This window comes from Leucoraja erinacea, chromosome 27 (genome assembly GCF_028641065.1).
Source record: "Leucoraja erinacea ecotype New England chromosome 27, Leri_hhj_1, whole genome shotgun sequence".
NCBI lineage: Eukaryota > Metazoa > Chordata > Chondrichthyes > Rajiformes > Rajidae > Leucoraja > Leucoraja erinaceus.
Window position 1 is genome coordinate 14,448,396 of NC_073403.1, and position 20,839 is coordinate 14,469,234.

At 42.9% G+C, this 20,839-nt stretch overlaps 1 protein-coding gene across 4 annotated transcripts in view; it reads right to left on the minus strand.

The window, feature by feature from the left end:
* LOC129710249 (KAT8 regulatory NSL complex subunit 1-like) overlaps positions 1 to 20,839 on the minus strand; it is a 101,118-nt gene that overhangs the window by 22,818 nt on the left and 57,461 nt on the right. For all 4 annotated transcript variants that reach the window (XM_055657121.1, XM_055657120.1, XM_055657122.1 and 1 more), the window contains 4 exons: positions 13,510 to 13,651; positions 4,256 to 4,432; positions 2,908 to 3,017; positions 700 to 895 (listed from right to left, as the gene is read on the minus strand). In XM_055657121.1, the coding sequence (XP_055513096.1) occupies positions 700 to 895; positions 2,908 to 3,017; positions 4,256 to 4,432; positions 13,510 to 13,651 (625 nt within the window). The remainder of the gene's footprint in view (positions 1 to 699; positions 896 to 2,907; positions 3,018 to 4,255; positions 4,433 to 13,509; positions 13,652 to 20,839) is intronic.

The window sequence follows — 20,839 nt, forward strand, 5'->3', positions numbered from 1 at the left end:
GTATCAGCAGGTGATACAAAAAATAAGCAGTCTAACTTGCTCTTGTAATCACAGTATTTAGTAGCTGCTCAAATTTCTGGTCAACGGTGACTTCCAAGATATTGATGATGGAGATTACAAGCAATGAAGGTAAAGAGATTAAGAATATTAATCTAATATTTCCCCCCATCTTTTGCGACTCTAGAGAAAGATGGCAATGCTGATCTTTAAGGGGATCTATCCTCTCCCTGGCCATCCTTCTGCTCTTAATATACATTCAAAGTGTTGTTCATTTTGAAGACGCCCAGATTCATCAACTGAGAGAGAATGATAGGTATTGATCTGGTTGTTTCCTTCACCTTGTTGGACATAATGTCATGAGACATAATGAGATCTGCATTCAGCATTGAGGGCTCGAAGTGTTACACAAACTGCCTATACTAGTGTGCCACAGACACAGATGTGTCTATTCTACCAGTGAAATAAGACATGCCCAGAACCTGCAGTTTGACTGTTGTCTGACTAAAGCTGTAGGACCACTTCAGCAGCAAGCTAATTTGTTTTAACTTAGCTAATATGAAGTCTTCCAGCTATGTACTTTCATCAGATTCTTCCATTTGTTTCAACATCCCCACCTCAGCAACAATATTAAATGATAATCTGAAATGTTAAAGTAAAGCAGGTGACAGATTTCATTTGCAGTAGTATTTTTGAACCTACCTTTTGGTTGAGTGGCTGCATGGTACTGGGTCTGATGAGTCTCCGTTTTTTACAAGTTAGTACTGGGCGAACTCGCGCTGCAGTGCAGGTAGTATTGAGTGGTACAGGCAATGAATTCAATCTCTGCTTTTTATTTAGTCGCTCTTCCGCATCTAAGTTGTCGGCTGAATTGTTGTCAGGAAGTAAGCTGTGAACACTGCAATGGGCAGGGGACATTTTCAATAAATTGAAAGTAATTCCCAAGCTCCAAGCTTTCTGCTGGTAGTTTACATAACAGAAGCTTAGAATTTTTCTAACACACAACCAGTAACACATCCCCAAAAAATAAAAATGTCATGGAAATCAATAAATTCATGCAACTAAAAAAAGCTTGACAAAAAAATGTTACCTGAAATGTCTCTTCGCCTAACACTGTGTGCTAACAGCACAGAAAAAGTAATTGATAAACCTATGACATAAGTAACATTACCTAAACTCTAGTTTGACTGCCCCTTTGCCTGGTACTTTGCGTTTATAAACTTGCTCAACGTGGCTTCCCTGTGCTTCTTTCTTGCCAGTTGAGCTGCTAACGTTCCTTTCTCTTGTATTCTTGTTGGCCACAAAATCATTTGTATCGGTAAGGGAAGCTGGTCGGTGATTGGCCGCAACGTCCCTCGGAGACTGTGTCTGATTGGCCGCCAAGTGATCGGCGCATTATGTGATTGGACGCACCGCCCTTGGAGACAGCGGCTGATTGGACGGCAGGAGACCGATTTGTTGATTGGACAGGAATTTTAAGAGAAGCTGGTCGGTGATGGGATGAAAAGCCCTTGGAGACAGCGGCTGATTGGAGAAATAGGCTGAGGCAGATTTTAAGGGAAGCTGGTCAATGATTGGACGCAACCCCCTTAGAGACAGCGGTTGATTGGCCGTTAAATAATCAGACACAAAAAAAACACCAATTGGAATTCCGATTTAAATCGGAAGAATATCATGCCTGCCATTTCTAAACAATTTATCCATATAATCTGATATCTCCTTTCATAGAATGCAAACCACAAAGTGCAGGAGTGGAGAACTGACCAAACATTAACAAAAAGGAATTGGGAATGATCTTAATCCAATGAGAAATGGCTTCTTTTGGGACGATCAGCTCAGTTGAAAATCTCTCGCTTCATCATTTTTTAGTCAACGTGTCAGCAAGCCTCTGAGGAGGGAAATGGGGTAATGACATGCCTGACCCACTGAGTTTCTCCAACATTCTTTTTTTTGCTCAAGATTCCAGCATCTGCAGTGTTATGTGCCTCTATTTCCAAGTCAGGAAGGTGTGTGCATTGGAAGGCAAATTCCTGCTGGTGGTGTTCCCCAAGCTTTTGGTGTCGTAACTGGTGGAGGCCATGGATTTAGAAAGTGCTGACAAAGGAGTCTTGGCTGTGTTGCTGTAGATGATACGAACGGTGCGAAATCCACAACCACGCATGCCACCACTGACACGCAGTGTGTTAGTTGTATCCTGAGTAAATGGCGGTGGATGGGGCGCCTATCAAGTGGGTTGCTACATCTTGAAAGGTGTCAAGCTACTTGAGTGTTGTTGGAACTGCACTCATTCAGACAAGTGGAGAGTAATCCAATACAATCCTGTTTTGAACCTAGAAGATGCTTTGGGAATTTAGACGGCAAGTTACTCATTGCAGGATTCCTGGTCTCGGACATGCACTTGCACCAAATTTTGTATGCAGCTTCTCCAGTTTCTGGTCAAAGGTAACCCTCCGAAGTTTGATAGTGGTGGATCTGGTAACTGCGATGTCACTGAATGTTAGAGATTTTGCATCGTCAATGTTACCTGCCGCCTATAAGCCCGAGTCTGGATATTGCCCAAGCCTTAGATATGGACTTCGTAATTACCCTAGGTTTGTCAAGACAGTAGGCAGATGTATTTTGAGTCACATACATGCCACTAAAGTGAACCTTTCCCTCAAGGGAGGACAGAACAAATGAAAAACTTTGTTCTAATTTATAGCAAATCAAATTGCTGCTGGGCACATATGCAGACACTTTATTACTGTTTTGGGTTTGTCTCTTTGCCTACAATCTTAATTTAGGATGAATAAAAAGTTTGCATCTGCCACTAACATTTTTCAAGCTGCCACATTCTTTCCAGTCCCATGCAACTTGGTGACAACTGTCCCCTGGAACAATTTTTATGTCAATACTGAAGCAATACGTTACCTGTTGACAACTCCATTGACAGGCCTAGAGTGACAGCAGGGTTTAGTTGGTGCAGATTCGATAGGTGCAGAAGATGTCACATTTTCTTTGGGATGAACCGGGGGAATAACCTGAAAAGTACCACATGCATCCATATTTGCTGCACCAGTTCCATGAATCCAGTACTGTTCAGAATTCATTAAGCGTATTCAGAAAGTCATAAATTACACTGGTTGACAAATATAAATATTCTATAATGCCAAAGCATTGATTGTTGCTTTTCCAAAAATACCTGTTTTTCTCTTTGTTTGCTTCTTTTAAATTTCCTCAATTTTTGCACAGAGATAAAGATTTCTGAGAACTTACGTGAAATGTTTTATTGTTTTTAATCATGCTAAACCAAATACAGATTTAAGTTTACATTCAAAAGCATGTCCAAATTTGTTAGCATAGTTCAAGCACAAGGTTCCTGAATCACAATTACTTTGACAAGGCAGCAGGCCTGAAGGTGCATCAGTCCTGGTTGTCCCATTAATGGAAAGTTGTGGAAGCTTTGGAGAGAAGTGGTTTACCAGAATGCTGCCTGGATTAGAAACCTTTCCCCAGGGTATAAATGTAAAGACCCGAGGGCACAGCATTAAAGTGAGGGGGGGGGGGGGATGTTTAAAGGAGATGTGCTGGAGATTTTCTTTACTAGAGTGATGGGCGAAAGGAAGCAGATACAATAGAGGTATTTAAGAGGCTTTTAGATAGGCATATGAGCACACAGGAAATGGAATATAGATCACATGCAGGGAGAGGAGATTGATTTAACTTGGTATCAGACATCGTCAGCCGAAGGGCCTGTTCCTGTGCTGAAGCATCTTCTATGTAAATAACAGCTCTGGAATTCTTTCTGGTCAACACTTGGACCCACATGTATATGGGACCAATTGGACCCAGCAACTAGGGTACCATTTCAGAAGAGTCTTCAATGATAATGCACTATCCAATGATTCTGTAATCTCATTGGTTCATCATTTGCAGCACATGGTGATATTTTTGCTGCTCCCTTGAAACTCACAGGGTTCGATTAAATATTTAAATGTTGTGTTCATCATTTAAATATCCAACAATATCAATATCCAACAACCGGGAAAATCTGCCAGTCCTGCACCACTGAAGTTCTGAACAGCCAGATTAAGAACTTGCCTGCTGCAAATTTTAACTTGCAGATATGAAGAAGCATTCTATTTCTTAACAAAATTATATACAGCTTTTATTCAAATGTTATTCCAATGGCTCCAGGTCCTTTGAGGCATTAAATAAAATGCTCTGCAGAACATTCAGAGAAATATGCAGTAATAAAGTCAGGGCGTTGAAACCCTACCTGTTTACCCACAACTCTGGGTAATGAAGAACGTCCATGGACTGACATGTCAAGATTGCCACCAGCACTGTGTGCTTTGGGATCAATTAGAGATGGACATTCTGCTCTGCCTGAGCAGGAGACTGGCAGTTGGCTCGTGTCTTCTGAGGGTGGAACATCTCCAAGCACAATTGAACCCTGAGAGGAATATTTCACTTTATTATTAGTTGCTCAAGATCATGTACTTGATGAAGTACAATTATTAGAACTAAAGGCATGACGTTTAATGTTGTCACCAGTTTGCATGCGGTCTCAAAACTTTGCATCGCATACTTAAAAGGGAAAAAGTGAACAAAAACTAACACTTTTGGTTATGCATACAGGCACAGAAGGCGAACAACGTTTTGGCTGATTTGTGACCGACTTCACACACCTGTGTTTCTTATCTTTGTTAAACAAAACCTATTACCTCAGATTTCAAATTAACTGGTCAAGTACTTACTACATTTTCAAGAATCCAATTTTAAGATTCTATTCTAAAACACAGTTTACTTCATTCCTCAATAGACTGTGCAATGATGCTGCATTTTGATGCTATGCCACTTCTCAAAAATTTCCCAAAAAATAAATTTCGTAGTCCATTCCAATTTTTACTCAAATGGAAATGAATTGCTAGAAATCTCTGCCCAAAGTTGGCAGAGACTCGATCATTTAGATATTAAGATGGATAGATATATATATTTTACAAAGATAGAGGAATTAAATGTCATGGGGAACTGACATAGAAGAATTGAGGCTGGCATTGATAGGCATCAAGCTATTGGCAGACCACGCTTAAGGAGCCTGGGGCTTAATCCATCCCTATTTTTTGTGCATTATGTTCACCAGTTCTTTTCATAGAGTTCAATCAAATCACTCCATCGTGCAGGCAATTTAATACTAGTTGCTATTATGAAAACACTGGGATATTTTGGCAAGGCTAATTTGCACTTTGCAAGGGACAAGGGTGTATGGAGTACGAAGTTAGTAGTAGTGCAGGGGGAGCAGTGCACTGTAGATTGAACTGGGCTTCATGGACTAAATGAAAACTTCTAATCCTTTGTATTCTAGTCTTCTACATGCAAATGTTAATGTTTGCCCTTTCATTTTTCTGCATCATACATGACATTTTAATGATTAATGCATACAAAGCTTACAGAAGCCACCACATCCAACATCATACCATTTAGATATTACTGTCCTATTTGTTTTTCATTCAAACGAGATTACCTCATTTATCTTTGCTGTATCCATTTGTCATACATTAAATGACTGTAGAAAAACAATTATATATCTGTTTAATTTGAAGTTGCCCCCACACTTGGACCAATGCCCACCTTTGTTGGCATCAACATGCTTGGATAAAATATAAAGTCACATATAGGTGCACAACCTTTTATCCGACAGCCTTGGGACCAGACACATTTCGTAATTCGGAATTTGTCGGCCTTCGGAATGGAAATTTTTTTGCGTAGATTTTAATGGCTGGCTCGGTGGTAGAGTGCTAATATCAGCATGGTCGCGAGTTTGCGCCTTGATCCCGGCAGTTCCTCGGTCGCGAGTTTGAGTCTTCAATGTAGTTTTTTCTTGCAGAATAAATGTCTGTATGAAATGCAGTGTGTTGAATGAATTCCTGAATTTGTAAATGTGACCGCAGCATTGAATCACCTCTCGCACTCATGACACCCTAGCGGGGCTACATGCCCTTAGGCGGCCTAAGGCGACATTTTCACACTCTTATATCCGTGTGCAGCAGAGGCGACGTGCGTTTGGCGCCAAACGTGAGCTTTGGTGTGCAGACGACATCCTGGAAAAAATGTCCGGTTTCTTCCAGGTAGGCGATATACCCTCCCGGGCAATATACCCTCCACTTCTCTTTTATGAAGGGGATTTAGTTCCCCTTTCGTCGAGGACCGACCGAAGGTTCCGCTGTCACCTCTGCGGGCCGCCCTCGGTGAACGTCCTGTCTCCCTGTCCCTGGGATAGCAGGGGGCGATCAAACAGCACAATACCCCCCTCCCCCTCCAACTCCAGAGGAATCCGCTCTCCGATGGGCCGCTACGGCGACAAGTGGCAGTTCGCCCACAGCCCGAGCTGCGCGACCCCAAGAACAAGACGTACATTGCACACCATCAGCTTCTGCCCCAACGGGGAGCGTGTTCCTCTGGAGTTGGAGCAGGGCTGGGCTGGAGTTGCTGATCTGGGATCTCCGTGCTTGCAGTGGGCCTGGGGGTCGGTGTCCCGATGAGGGGGCACAGCTCGGGCTGTGGGCGAACTGCCACTTGTCGCCGTAGCGGCCCATCGGGGAGCAGCTTCTGGTGGTCCTGATGTCTCCCGCTAGTTTGCAGTTTTCCTCTGGAGTTGGAACGGGGCTGGGCTGCTGCTGGCTGTGGGTCTCTGGGATCTCCGTGCTTGCAGTGGGCCTGGGGGTCGGTGTCCCGTTGGTCCTGACGTCTCTGGTGACTGGCATTGTATGCTGACATCGCCGACGTGAAGACAGTGCAAAGCCCCCACGCCGGTGCAATGGGCGGGGAGCTGGAGAGGGGAGGGAAGGGGTCACACACATGGCCGGGAAGCAGAGGGGTATAGGTGGGGTGAAACTGAAGGGAGCGACAATCTGCTGCTCCCTGCCCGCTGAGTTAAAAAGTTCCCACGCAAGACTCACGATACACTGTGTATCGTGAGTCTACCGTGGGAACTTTTTAACTCAGCGGGCAGGCAGCAGCAGATTGTCAATTATTAACCCTCCCGCGCGATATACCCTCACCTTCTCTTTTATGAATGGGGATTTAGTTCCCCTATCTTCGAGGACCGACCGGAGGTTCCGCTGTCACCTCTGCGGGCCGCCCTCGGTGAACGTTTTCAAGGACCTTTCTTCAAGGACTGAAAAAATGTCCGCTATTCGGAGGTTTTCGTTATTTGGTTCTTCGGATAAAAGGTTGTGCACCTGTATTATGTAACTAGTTTATAAGCTTTGATCACAAAAACATCTTTGTGAGAAGCAGGTCAAACTGTCAAGCACCCGGCCATTATCTCTACTGCTTAAGGATGTTTGACCCATTTCGTAGTTGGATCAATAATTTGCCTCCTTGACCTTGAGCTTCAACTTGCAGAGGCATGTAAAATAATGAGGGGTAGACAAGTCTAAAATGAGAGGGCATAGACTTAAAGTGAGAGGGGAAAGATTTAAAAAGGGACTCGAGAGACAACCATTTGCAGAGAGTGGCGAGATGGTGGAATGAGCTGCCAGCGCGAGCAGCAGAGGACGGTACAATTACAACAATTAAAACACATTTGCTCAGGTAGATGGATAGGAAAGGTGTAGATATGGGCCAAATGCAGGTAAATGGAACTTGCTCAGATAGACATTTGGCCCACATAGAAAGTTGGGCCAAAGAAGTAGTTTCAACGCTGCCAAACTCTGGCCAAGTAGACGCTGGGCAAACAGTTCGTCTTTCTTAAAGAGCTGCTCCATTGTGCTAACCAAAATTTTGAAAGAAGTTTCACAGCAGCATTTTAAAAAATGTATTAAAAAAAAGGTCACAAATATTATTGAGAATTTTTGAATGTTAAAGACATTCAGAATGTCATTAACACCGCCAGCTTTGGCACTGTGTAGCTGGGCCTTGCTAGCTGTTAGTCATTCAGAAACGGAAGTTTCCTCATCACAGCTGCCTGCGATGAGACACTTTAGCCACACCAAAGTGCCATGGGCTAAGCCAAGAAACTGTGTGGTGGTCACGCCTACCACTGCTTTTATGTGCAACTGGTAGATTGATGACAACCAGCATAAGTATTTTTATTCCTTGCATTAACTCACTGACCATCTGCCAATAGATTTTGCACCTCTGATTTTTCTCGAAGCATCTTCCAACCTTGCACTGGTCAGAGTCGCGAAGCACAGGGCCTTCAACCGGAGTCTATGCTGGCCATCAAACGTACACTTACTAATTCCATTTTATTGTTCACACGTTCCCAACAACTTTCTCTAGGTATGACAATTCATCTACTTAAGTGGGTCAATTTACAGAAGCAATTTAATCTACAAGCATGTCTTTGAAATGCAAGTGAAAGCAATACGAAATCCATGTGACCACAGAAAACATGCAAATTACAGACACAAATTTAGCACTGAACACAAGAAAGAGCTATATTTGATGTTACGGCAATTCAATTGCACATCTTGATATTTTTTAAATGATGGGAGGGATTCTGCCTGAGCAATGGCTTCCAGGTTCCAATTGTTTACAAATGAAAAACAATCCTCAGATCTTCTCTGAATCTCCTGCCTCTTACATAAATCAAGTTTTAGGTACCTGTTAAGAAGAACAATTTCTACCTAGGCACCTACAATTTCTACTCCTCTGTTCGAAGAAGGGCAAATCCAGCCTCTATAGACTCTCCTCCTAATTGAAATGCTGCCTCCATGCAACATCCAAGTAAATATCCTCTACAATCAATATAATATCCTGCAATATAATATAACAAGTAATAATATAATAACTCTGAAGAAGGGTCTCGACCCAAAACCTCACCCATTTCTTTTCTCAAGTGATGCTGTCGCTCAGTTACTCCAGGTTTTGGTGTCTTTCTATAGTATCCTGCAAGCTGCCTTCAACACCTCTCTCGCTCCAGTACCTTCAGACTTGACTACCAGGGTCGCTTTGTTCCTCAATATTTCTTCAGGCCCTTGTTTGTACCCTGTCCTTTTCATTCCACCCAGTCTTATCAGGAGTGTTGGTTACCCATTGAGTAAATCAAATACGATCATTTTAAATTTACAGCGTTTCTGGAGTAAGAGTCAATGTAGATCACTCCTCATGGGGAACATACGTAAATGGAACCAGGTGCGAGTTATATACAGGACAATGGAGCTTTAATTTGTTGAAGCGTGCAAAATAAGGTGACCCTGAATGAAATGTTCACTGTTAGATCATCAGGATAATTAAGGTTCATTGGAGTAGATACAGGAGCTTTAGGAAAGACAGGGAAAAAGAGGTGGGGGGGGGGGTGCATTGTTGGTTAAGGAGGATGTCACAGCTGTGTTCAGAGGTGACATTATGGACGGATCGTCTAGTGAGGCTATAGGTGGAGCTGAGGAACAAGAAAGGGATGATCACCTTGTTGGGGGTGTACTGCAGACCCCCAAATAGTCAATGGGAATTAGAAGAACAAATGTGCCAGGAAATTGCAGACAGCTGCAGGTCAAATAAGGATGTTGTAGCAGGGGATTTTAACTTTCCCAATATAGACTGGGAAAATCACAGTGTGAAGTGTTCAGATGGGATGCAATTCCTCACACGTGTTCAGGAGAGTTTTCTTAAGTAGTATGTGGAGGCCCCACATGTGAGCGGGCAACGCTGGATCTAGTATTGGGAAATTGAGAAGGAAAAGTTAATGAAGTGTGTATGGAGGAGCCTTTTGGGACCAGTGACCACAATTCGATTCGGTTTAAGATGTATGGCATGGGGCGGAGAGGGTCCACATGTAAAATGCTCAACTGGGTCAAGGCCAAATTTGAGGGCATGAGAGAAGGCCTCGCATGTTATTGAAGGGGAAAGGAACATCGGCCAAGTGGGATGTTTTTAAAAGAGTACTGAAGAAAGCTCAGGATGTGTTCGTCCCGTTAGAGTGAAGGGCAAAGCAGGCAAATGTAAGGAAGCTTGACTGTCAAGGGAAATTGAGACATTAGTCAAAAGCAAAAAGGATGCATGGGACAGGTATAGGCAGCTGGGATCAAGTACATCCCTGGAGGAGTTTTGGGAACTAAGGAGTAAACTAAAAAAGGAAACCAGAATGGCAAAAATGGGCCAGGAGGTATTCTTGGCCAGTGTGGGCGAGTTGGGCTGAAGGGCCTGTTTCCACACTGTATTTACTCTATGACTCTATGGTAAATTAAAAAATACCCAATGCGCCCACATCAATTCAAACATGCACATTACTTCACTACATTCAGCACTTCACGTGTGATGGAAATCCTTCCGGAAATGGGTCGCAAACAGAAACAAATAAATATTTGGTACCAAGAAAGCCAAAGTGGTCAGAATTTGAATGGTACAAGGAGATAGTTCATTCAGGATGGACACGCACTGGACATTTGTTTGCCTTACTAACAATCTGATTGATTTCACATGCTAACTAACACTATCCTCATTATCAAGAGTAATCATCCTTCTGTAACCTGGGCATTTTTGTCATATCTCCCACATTCACATCCAATTTATCAAATAACAAATATTGAGTTTCAGCACTGATTTTGACAGCACAGCACTGGTCGCTGCCTTTGCCAATTTACCTTGGCTTCTATGAACTTTGATCTTTTGGACCCGTCTTCCATGTGAGACTTGTCAAGGGTCTCTTAAAAAAAATTAAACCATCCCGACCATCTTTGCTTTATAATCCTGTCCTTCAAATATTTTTCCAGTAACTTCCCTATCACTGATGTTTGTCACATCAACCATAACTTTCTCATACCTGCTGCCCTTCATAATGTTTTACATTTGTTTGATGCCTTTCAATCACCTGGCACTTCACCTGTGGGCACTGAAGATTTAAAAATCTACAAGGGTCCCAACAGTTTCCTATCTTGCCTCCTATTGAAATCTTCGATACCACTCAACAGACCCTGGGAATTTAACCAAACTTCAGCCCGAAGAGACAACTACTAATATCTTCTTCCTTTAAATAGTAACTAAACCTCTCCTTGTCTACATCCGTATCAGCAGTTGTCACAATGTCCTGCAAACCTAAATCATGGCCATCCATGCATGTCAAAAGTGTACCTACAGGTTGCCTCTGGAATTATTTCAGTACATTTTCCTCCGTATGAAAATAAATTGTTCAATGCTTGCCATCCCCTAGTTAATTTCAGGCACATACAGTAGTATCATTTTAATCCACTTTCTCTATTTTTGTTGTTTAATAGTGTGATACTGCTTCAAATTCCTTTTTAAAGTCTAAATACAACACGCCAACCACACTCAGCTAGTCATTTCTTCATTCCTTCCAATAACTAAAATTAACATTTTATCTTTTAACTGAACTCCATTGGCTTTCATTTACCAGCCCATTCTTTACTAGCTACAGGTGCACAACCTTTTATTCGAAAGCCTTGGGACCAGACACTTTTCGTAATTCTGAATTTTTCGGCTTTCGGATTGGAAGATTTTTAGCGTAGATTTTAACGGCTGGCTCAGTGGTAGAGTGCTCGGCTCATATCTGCAAGGTCGCGAATTTGCGCCTCGATCCCGGCAGTTACTCGATCGCGAGTTTGAGTCTTCAATGTAGCTTTTTCTTGCAGAATAGGAGAGAATAGGGAGGGTTAGGCTGGGATCATTCTCTGCGAGATAATCTTAGTGCGGGAGACAAGTATAGGAGAGGCGTACTGACTGTGTGGGCAGAACTTTGGAAGTGATTGCCCACCATTCTCAAAAGCCGCTGTGTCTCCCTGTCCCTCCAACTCCAGAGGAATCCGCTGCCCGATGGGCCGCTACGGCGACAAGTGGCAGTTCGCCCACAGCCCGAGCTGCGCCACCCCAAGAACAAGACGCACCTTGCACACCATCAGCTCCTGCCCCTACGGGGAGCGTGTTCCTCTGGAGTTGGAGCGGGGCTGGGCTGGAGTTGCTGATCTGGGATCTCCGTGCTTGCAGTGGGCCTGGGGGTCGGTGTCCCGATGAGGGGGCGCAGCTCTGGCTGTGGGCGAACTGCCACTTGTCGCTGTAGCGGCCCATCGGGGAGCGGCTTCTGGTGGTCCTGACGTCTTCGGCCACCCTCCTGTACAGGAGCTGAGACTGGGAACTGTAACGCCCTTGCAGGTGAGCAGGAGAGTGGGGTTGTTTGCAGTTGCAGAGGGAGGGGGCAAGGGCGGTACAGTTCCCAGTCTCAGCTCCTGTCCAGGGGGGTGGCCGGAGACATCAGGACCAACAGGAACCCACTCCCCGATGGGCTGCTACAGCGACAAGTGGCAGTTCGCCCACAGCCCGAGCTGCGCCCCCTCATCCGCAACCCGGGTTCCTCTGGAGTTGGAACGGGGCTGGGCTAGAGTTGCTGCTGTGAGTCTCCGGGATCTCCGTGCTTGCAGTCGGAGTCCCGTTGGTCCTGACGTCTCCGGCCACCCCCCTGGACAGGAGCCGAGACTGTGAACTGTACCGCCCTTACCCCCTCCCTCTGCAACTGCAAACAACCCCACTCTCCTGCTCACCTGCAAGAGCGGTACAGCCTCTAGGATCTTTGGTTCCCAGTCTCAGCTCCTGTACAGGGGGGTGGCCGGAGACGTCACAGCCCGAGCTGCGCCCCCCTCATCTGCAACCCCAAGGACAAGACGTACCTTGCACACCATCAGCTTCTGTCCCTACGGGAAGCGTGTTCCTCTGGAGTTGGAACGGGGCTGGGCTGCTGCTGGCTGCGGGTCTCTGGGATCTCCGTGCTTGCAGTGGGCCTGGGGGTCGGTGTCCCGTTGGTCCTGACGTCTCCAGTGCTGGCATCGCCGACGTGAATACAGTGCAAAGCCCCCGCGCCGGTGCAATGGGCGGGGAGCTGGAGAGGGGAGGGAAGGGGTCACACACATGGCCGGGAAGCAGAGGGGTGTAGGTGGGGTGAAACTGAAGGGAGCGACAATCTGCTGCTGCCTGCCTGCCCGCTGAGTTAAAACGTTCCCACGCAAGACTCACGATACACTGTGTATCGTGAGTCTACCGTGGGAACTTTTTAACTCAGCGGGCAGGCAGCAGCAGATTGTCAATTATTAGCCCTCCCGCGCAATATACCCTCACCTCTTTTATGAATGGGGATTTAGTTCCCCTTTCTTCGAGGACCGACCGGAGGTTCCGCTGTCACCTCTGCGGGCCGCCCTCGGTGAACGTCTTCAAGGACCTTTCTTCAAGGACTGAGAGCTTTTCGTTATTTGGATCTTCGGATAAAAGGTTGTGCACCTGTACTAATGACTTTTCCCTTATATTACCGCTGCACAAGTCTCTTTCACTGATATCAGAATTATTGCCCTTCGCTAGAAGCGGCTACTCCAACTTTTATTCAACAAGTTTTTAAAAATTGCATTTCACACTCGAATAAAATTATTATCCATTACCTATTGAGGACTGGTTGTGCCAAAATCTTAATAGTTGCCATCTTTAGATTATGAAGAAGTACATAAAATTGGGAGAGGCATAGATAGGACATGGTGTCCAAAGGTTCTCTGCACACATATAATTGGCTATCAGCAATTCCGCACTGACCTTATTGGCGCGGATTTGCCTGTAAATGTCTGTCTGCTGGCGGATGCGATACTCTAAATCTGATACATGAGCTTGTAGCCAGTTCCAGCGGCTCACAATAGAAGCCCGTTCGATTGCCCACCGCCATTCTGAGCACTGCCGCCTGCAAGTGAAAAACAAATGGTTATGTCCAAGCGTTGTCTTACAAACCAGGAATCAACAACTAATTTTTGTACAGTACTTTTTAATGGAGTGAAATACGCCAAGGGACACGACTCAGGTGCAAATATAACACTGAATGGGTCACCTAACGAGATATTGCAGTAGGCGTCCAAAAGCTTGGCAAAAGAGGCATGTTTTAAGAAGCATCTCACAGGAAGCAGTAAGAGGGATTTATGCAAAGAATTTCAGCATTTCTTAGCTGCAGCAATTGAAGGCAACCAATAATTATGAAGCAATTAAACAAAAAGGAGACAAGCAAGTGCCTTGTATAATATCACAAGTTACTTACTTGGAGGTGTAAAAATAGATTGCAAGGAAGGTAGGCAATATTATGGAGGGTTTTAATAACAACTATTGTAAATTCAGGTACAGCTTAACTGATTGCTGGATGAGCAATCAGCAAGCACAGAGGCAAGATGAAGAGCATCCAATATAAGGTAATTATGCAGGCAAGGTGCTTTGAATAACCTCAAATTTGAGGGCAGAACAAAGTCAAACATCAAATTAATGAAAATCATCAAGTCTGCGGCTAATAGAACCATGGACCAGGTTTGAGCAAATGCAATAAAGAGTTCAGCAGATAAAATGAGGCAGGCGCAATTGGGCCATTTTAAACCTTTACCAAAGTTTATTTTTGTGATCAAAGAGCTGAGCTTGATCTAATTACAAATACTTTGACGAGGGAGGCTTTGAGGAGGAAACCAAATGGTGACAAAGTTTTTTTTACTTCAACACATCAGTAACTTGAGGGTTAAAAATGATAGTCAGTGCAGTGGGATGTTCCTCCTGTCAAATGTGGAAGAGCAGGGAGATGCCAAGTGTCTCTGATGACTACATTTGCAGCCATGCCAACTGAGGCTCTTTTCTGATCACATGGATTGGTTGAAGCAGCCGTAATGTGCCGAGGAGTATACAGGGGGCAGAAAGTGTTATAGATTGGAGCTTCCGGAATTGGGCACACCAAAGGTTTCGCCAAATCAAAGGTGGGTGACTGCCAGTAGAGGCAGACAGTACAGGAGTACCCGATGGCTATTCCGCTCTTTAACTACTATACTGCGCATTATACTATTGGGAGGGAAAGATAGCCTGTCAGGAGACAGCAGAACCAAATTGATGGCACCACAACAAGATCTGTTCTACAGCAGGGAAGGACAGAGTCCAAACAAACACAAAAAATAGGGGGCTCAAGAGTCAGGGGAATTTTTCAATAGCTGCAAGCAAGACTCCAGGATGATGTGGTGATTTGCTCATGTCAGGGACAGGAATGCCTCAAAACAGATGCAGAACGTTCTGAAATGGGAGGTAGAGCTCACAGAGGTTGTGTCCATATTGGGCAGAATGACAATGGTATGAGATAATGTTCTGCACAGACTTAAGTATGGGTATAGACAGTTAAGTAGAAGTGATGCCATACCGATCATTAGCTTGGTCATATTTGAAGTTTGGGGTTTTAATGTCTGGAAGCTGTTCCAGGCTCAGTGTGTGGTGTTAGGATGAAGTGGTCAACATATAAAATGCAACAACTTCACTGCTCTCTGCCTTTCCATTCACTCTTACCATAAGTCAAACAAGTCTTCTCCACCCTCTCCGGAGACTAAGGAAAGCAGGTCTCCCTACTGCTCAACTAAGGACCTTCTACAGGGGCACCATCGAAAGCATAATGACCTACGGCATCACTTCCTGGTTTGGGAGCTGCAAGGCTTACGAACAATATCAACTCAACAGGATAGTGAAGACAGCCAGCAGGATCATTGGTGACCCACTCCCTTTCCTGTTGGAGATCTACAAGAAGCGGAGCATCAGTATAGCCATCTCCATCATCAAGGACCCCTATCACCCATCACACCACATCTTCTCCATTCTGCCATCTGGGAAGTGGTACAGGAGCATCAGCTGCAAAACCAGCAGGATGCTCCACAGCTTCTTCCCACAGGCAATAAGACTGATTAACGGACTGTGTCCCCTCCCCAAATATCGTTCACCAACACATTCAACCTCATCCATACTTTGACAGCTAGGCACCTGTCAAAGTAAAGCCACTGTCGGTCGGAATGTCTGTTTTTATTCTAATATAAATTTTAGGCCTACTTTCCGTTTTTAGACATGGTAATTTTAATTTGTTTTTAAAGCTCGATGTATTAATCCTTTTTTACTAACTACACTGAATGGAAACTAATCAAGCAAAGTTTTTTCGTTTCCTCTGTGTATGCAAGTACTCAGTGAAAATGATATTAAAGAAATACTGAATACTGAATTTATGTAGAAACAAGGAACTGCAGATCTGGTTTAAAAAAAAAAAGCTGTTTGGAGAACATGCATAGGTGTCTGAAGAAGGGTCCCGACCAAACAAATCAGCTATCCATGTTTTTCAGAGATGCTACCTGAATTACTCCAGCATCACGAGTCTTCTTCTGGATTCATGGAGGGTTTTTTAATACATTAAAACAAAACAAGGAACTTCATTTGAAAAAAAAAAAAGTTTGGCAATCAGCCAAGAAGCATGGCCATGAATAGAGTAAGAGTTTATTAAAAAGGCATAGCTGCATTGTAACATAATTAAAATTAGGATGCTCAAGAGCCAGACGTGCAGCAATCAGGAAGGTCAAGGTCATCCAGCACACAGTTAGATGTGCAATGGAATTTTAAAAGGGATCTGAGGGGTAAGGTTTTTTAAAAACAGTGCTTGACACCTGGAACGACGTCAGATGAGGTGGTGGAATTAGATATATTTTCTACCCATAAGAGGCTTTTATACAGACTTAAATGTACAAGGCATAGAATGATAATTCTAATGCGGACAAAGGGGATTAGTGTCCGTGGGCAAAAAGATAGTCATGGATGCGGTGGGGCGAAATGTCATTTTCACATTGAATAACCGACCAAGCGACTAAGAAAAAAAAAAGCACCAAGCAGAGAAGAATTTGTGGAAATTTGAAATTGTCCATTTTAATTGGGCTCCAGAACAATAATGGGCAATAAAATTATCTATATGGTAACTCATCACTAAGTTGTGATAAATAAATGAATCCGGGCATCTTAAGTGCATGATGTACAAGTGACTTGTTGGCGGGAACGAAGAAACCTAACAATACTGTTGCTTATTGCTAATGGAACTGAATGCAAAATAATGGTGCTTTTGCTTCAGTTAAATAGAGTACTGATGATACAACATCTGGAGAACTGTGTACAATATAATCTTAAAATTTAAGGATAGATGGTAAAGTGTTCGAAACAGTTCAAACGATATTCAATGGAGTGGCATCAGAAATCCAGAGTTGTCTACTGAAGGATAAACGTGCATCAACCTTAGTTCAGAACACTGAGGTAGTGCTAGATTGACATTTAAAAACATGGAGGGACCATGACAGGATATGGAATAAGTGATTATTTTGTGGGAGAGTTAAAAACAAATGGCCACTATTTACATGTCCACTTAAGTCCGGAATGAGGTGCAATTTTCTCTTTTGAGAGTTGTAAATCTTTGGGATTCTCTTCCACAAAAGGTAGGGGCAAGCAGAGCGATGAGAGTGGCACAAATAGCAATACTGCTGACTCGCAGCATGAACTCCACATTGATCTCCAGTGCAAACTGTGGAGTTCACACATTTCCCCATGAATGCAGGGGATTTCTTTGGTTTCTTCCATCATCCCATGGACGATACATAGTTCAATTAACTACTGTGAACTGCTCCAAGAGTGGTTGAATATGGAAGAGTTGTTGCCAGTGTCAGAAATATTATTGTAAATGGGCTACTTGATGGCTGATGCAAAATCAGACGGCCGAATAACCCGTTTCCATGCTGTGCGGCATCGGATTATGTTTAAAAACATCAACAGTAATTATTTATTGCATTGTCATAAAAACCATGTTTCACTGTGTACAAAAAGCTAAACCCCAACCTTATTCCACCTGGCTTATATGTGATGTCAGACGCATCATTGTGATTGACTGACAACTGCTTCCCCAGTTCACAAGTAAATTTAGATGGATAAATGCTTACACTACCAGCAGTAACAACATATTTTCAAAAATAAAATTGCAAGCAATGAGCAAACTGGAAGCGGCAGAAGCACCACAGTGACTGCACTGTTGGAAGAGAGAAAGCGATGGGAGAAAGGCATTTTCTGCCCACAGTAGCTGCAGAGTGAAGCATGGTTGCAAAGGTTAGAAAAATGCAAGGCATTGAGTAGAGAAGCCTCTATCAATGATTAAGACTGCACTGAGGGGCCATTTTTGATAAGAGTTATAGCAATGTCTGAATACTGTCAGAGGGATTTTCCAATGGATAGTTAAATTCTAGGCAATGAATTCGGAGACAAAAATGAATAATGGGTTTGATAGGAAACTATATTTAAAAACATGCAGTTATTCAGCAAAGAAGCATAGGAAAATGGACAATTCTAAAATGTTACATAATATTCAGAGAAATAATCCTTTTTACATGTATTATGTTTACCCCTTTGAAAATAAGGTAGCATATAGGACTTAAAGGGTTTCCAATTGTGTCTCAATTCACCGTGATAAGCAAGCCTGGAGCATCACAAGCTATCTCAAATTCATCACATGCTCCAACATGAATGAAAGCCTAAAGAAGGAAAATTTGAACAATGGCCTTTACAATTATTTCTGCACTGTAATGATTTCTTGTGCCTCTTAACAACACCCTTCAGACTATGCATTTCAAACTTGCTACCCGAGTATTTTACGATGCATTCTGATATCATTAGTCATAAGTTACTTCATCTGTAATCAACCAACAGCTGTTTGAATTAAGGCTGGTTAACCTCTACGATACATCTTGAATAGGGCCTTCATGGGCTGAAGTCAGTCACTCTCTGTTGCTCAGATTTAGCTTCTTAAATAAAGTGTAAAAATTATTCTATTCTTACATAGCAAGACAAGGTCAATAGATGTCTTAAAACAGTTTGTCTACTCTGGTTCAAAATATCACAACCCGACTTTAGACAGCACTCTACACTTCAACTTCTGTACCAGCCATCCATTTAGTCTTTAGTAAACTAAATTTAATGTCAGTGGCTATCAGATCCTAAACCACTAATTTTTTTACTCCTTACTTGAAGTAGTATGTTTAGTTGACCAAAACTTTTATTAAAATGTTTAAAGGAGCAATAGGAACAGATCTCAATTTGATCCGTTAATCAATATTCAATGTATTCTAAAACTCTTCACAAACGATTAAATTCTTTCCATTATGAAGAAAACACAAGGATCATTTTATTTTCCTTAAGACTGAACGATGCTTCCATATCTAATACAGTGTAATGCCAATTACAACATTGCAACAATTTCTCTGCATTGCATTGAACACACACCCAAAATAATATGCTCAAATTCTTCAATGAATCCTTGGATCTTTAGACTTCAATAGTAAAAGTGACAAAGAGAATACTTCATTTAACATCTTATCAGCAAATGTACTCAATAAAACATTTCCCGATAGTCATAAGGATATACTTGGATCACAAAACCATTGCGCAAGTTTCATTTCAGAATGAGTATAGCTCAGTCACTGCAAATGAACACAACCACGTGACCCAATTTGAAAGGGCTAAGTCATACATAAGAACTGAAAAATCTGCAGCACATTTCACAACCTGAAGCTCTTCAAATTCTTCACAGCAAATATGACCATTAGTGTAGAAATTATTTGTATTGACTATGATAATCATGATTGGTGTTTGTCAAAATATGCTTCTTAATAGGGGATAAATGCTGCATCGTAGGAACTCGGCTCTTCAAAGATTTCAAGAATGTGCCGCATGCATCAGATATGAACATGAACAATGAAATTCTTAAGAGTTTAAAGTGCCCGTAAAGCTGCTGCAATAAAACAAAATAAATATACAATAAACTATCAGTTATACTTAGTAAATTTACTAAATAGTACTAAAACCCCAAAACAGAGCAACAGTAGTGGTTTAGTGCTGATGGAGGGTTGTGGTTAGCACTGCACCGGATAAGAACCTGGTGGTTTCGAGCCTTTAAATATTTAACAACCACAATCTTTATAAAAAAATATAGGCCTGCATTTGACCTATTTGCCTTTAAACCTTTCCTATCTATGTACCTGTCCAAGCATCTTTAAAATGTTATAGTACCTGCCTCAACTATCTCCTCTGGCACCTCATTCCATGCCCAACAGTGTGGTAAAAAATGGTCCTCCCTATTAAATATTTCCCCTCTCACCTTAAATATATGGTTCTTGATTCCCCTACTCTGATTAAAAAACACTGCATTCGCACTATCTATTCCCCTAATGATTTTATCCACCTCTGCAAGATCATATTTCAGTCTCCTTGCACTCCAAGAAATAAAGTCCTAGCCGGTCCGACCTCCACCTGTAGATCAGGTCCTAGAATCCTGGCAACACCGTTGTAAATCTTCTCTGGACTATTTTCAGTTCAACAACATCCTTCCGATAGCAGGATGACCAAAACTGAACTGTTGCCTCACCAACATGTACAACTGTAACCTAACATACCAACCTTCATACTCAATACTCTGACTGATGAAAGGCAATGTACCAAAATCCTTCTTGATCACCAAATCTATCTGTGCTGCCACTTTCAAGGAACTGTGTACCTGGAATGCAAGTTATATACAGATTTCAATATGCAGGTAGACAGGGAAAATCCGGTTGGTACTGGACCCCAAGAAAGGGAATTTGTAGAGGAGCCTACCAGGGAAAAGGCAATTCTGGATTTAGTGTTATGTAATGAACTGGATTTGATCAGGGAACTCATAGTAAAGGAACCATTAGGAGGTAGTGACCACAACACGATGATTTAATCTTGCAAATTGCGAGGGAGATGTGTCGGTATTGCAGCCGAGCAAAGGGGACTACAGATGAGGGAGGAGATGGCCAAAGTTGACTGGAAAGGGACCCTAGCAGGGGTGATGGTGGAATAGTAATGGCAGGAATTTCTGGGAATAATCCGGAAGATGCAGGATCTTTTCATTCCAAAGAGGAAGAAAGATTCTAGGGGAGAAAGAGGCAACCGTGACTAACAAGTCAAGGACAGTATATAAAATTTAAAGAGAAGTCGTATAACGTAGCAAAGATTGGTTGGGAGCCAGAGGATTGCGAAGCTTAAAAGAACAGAAGGT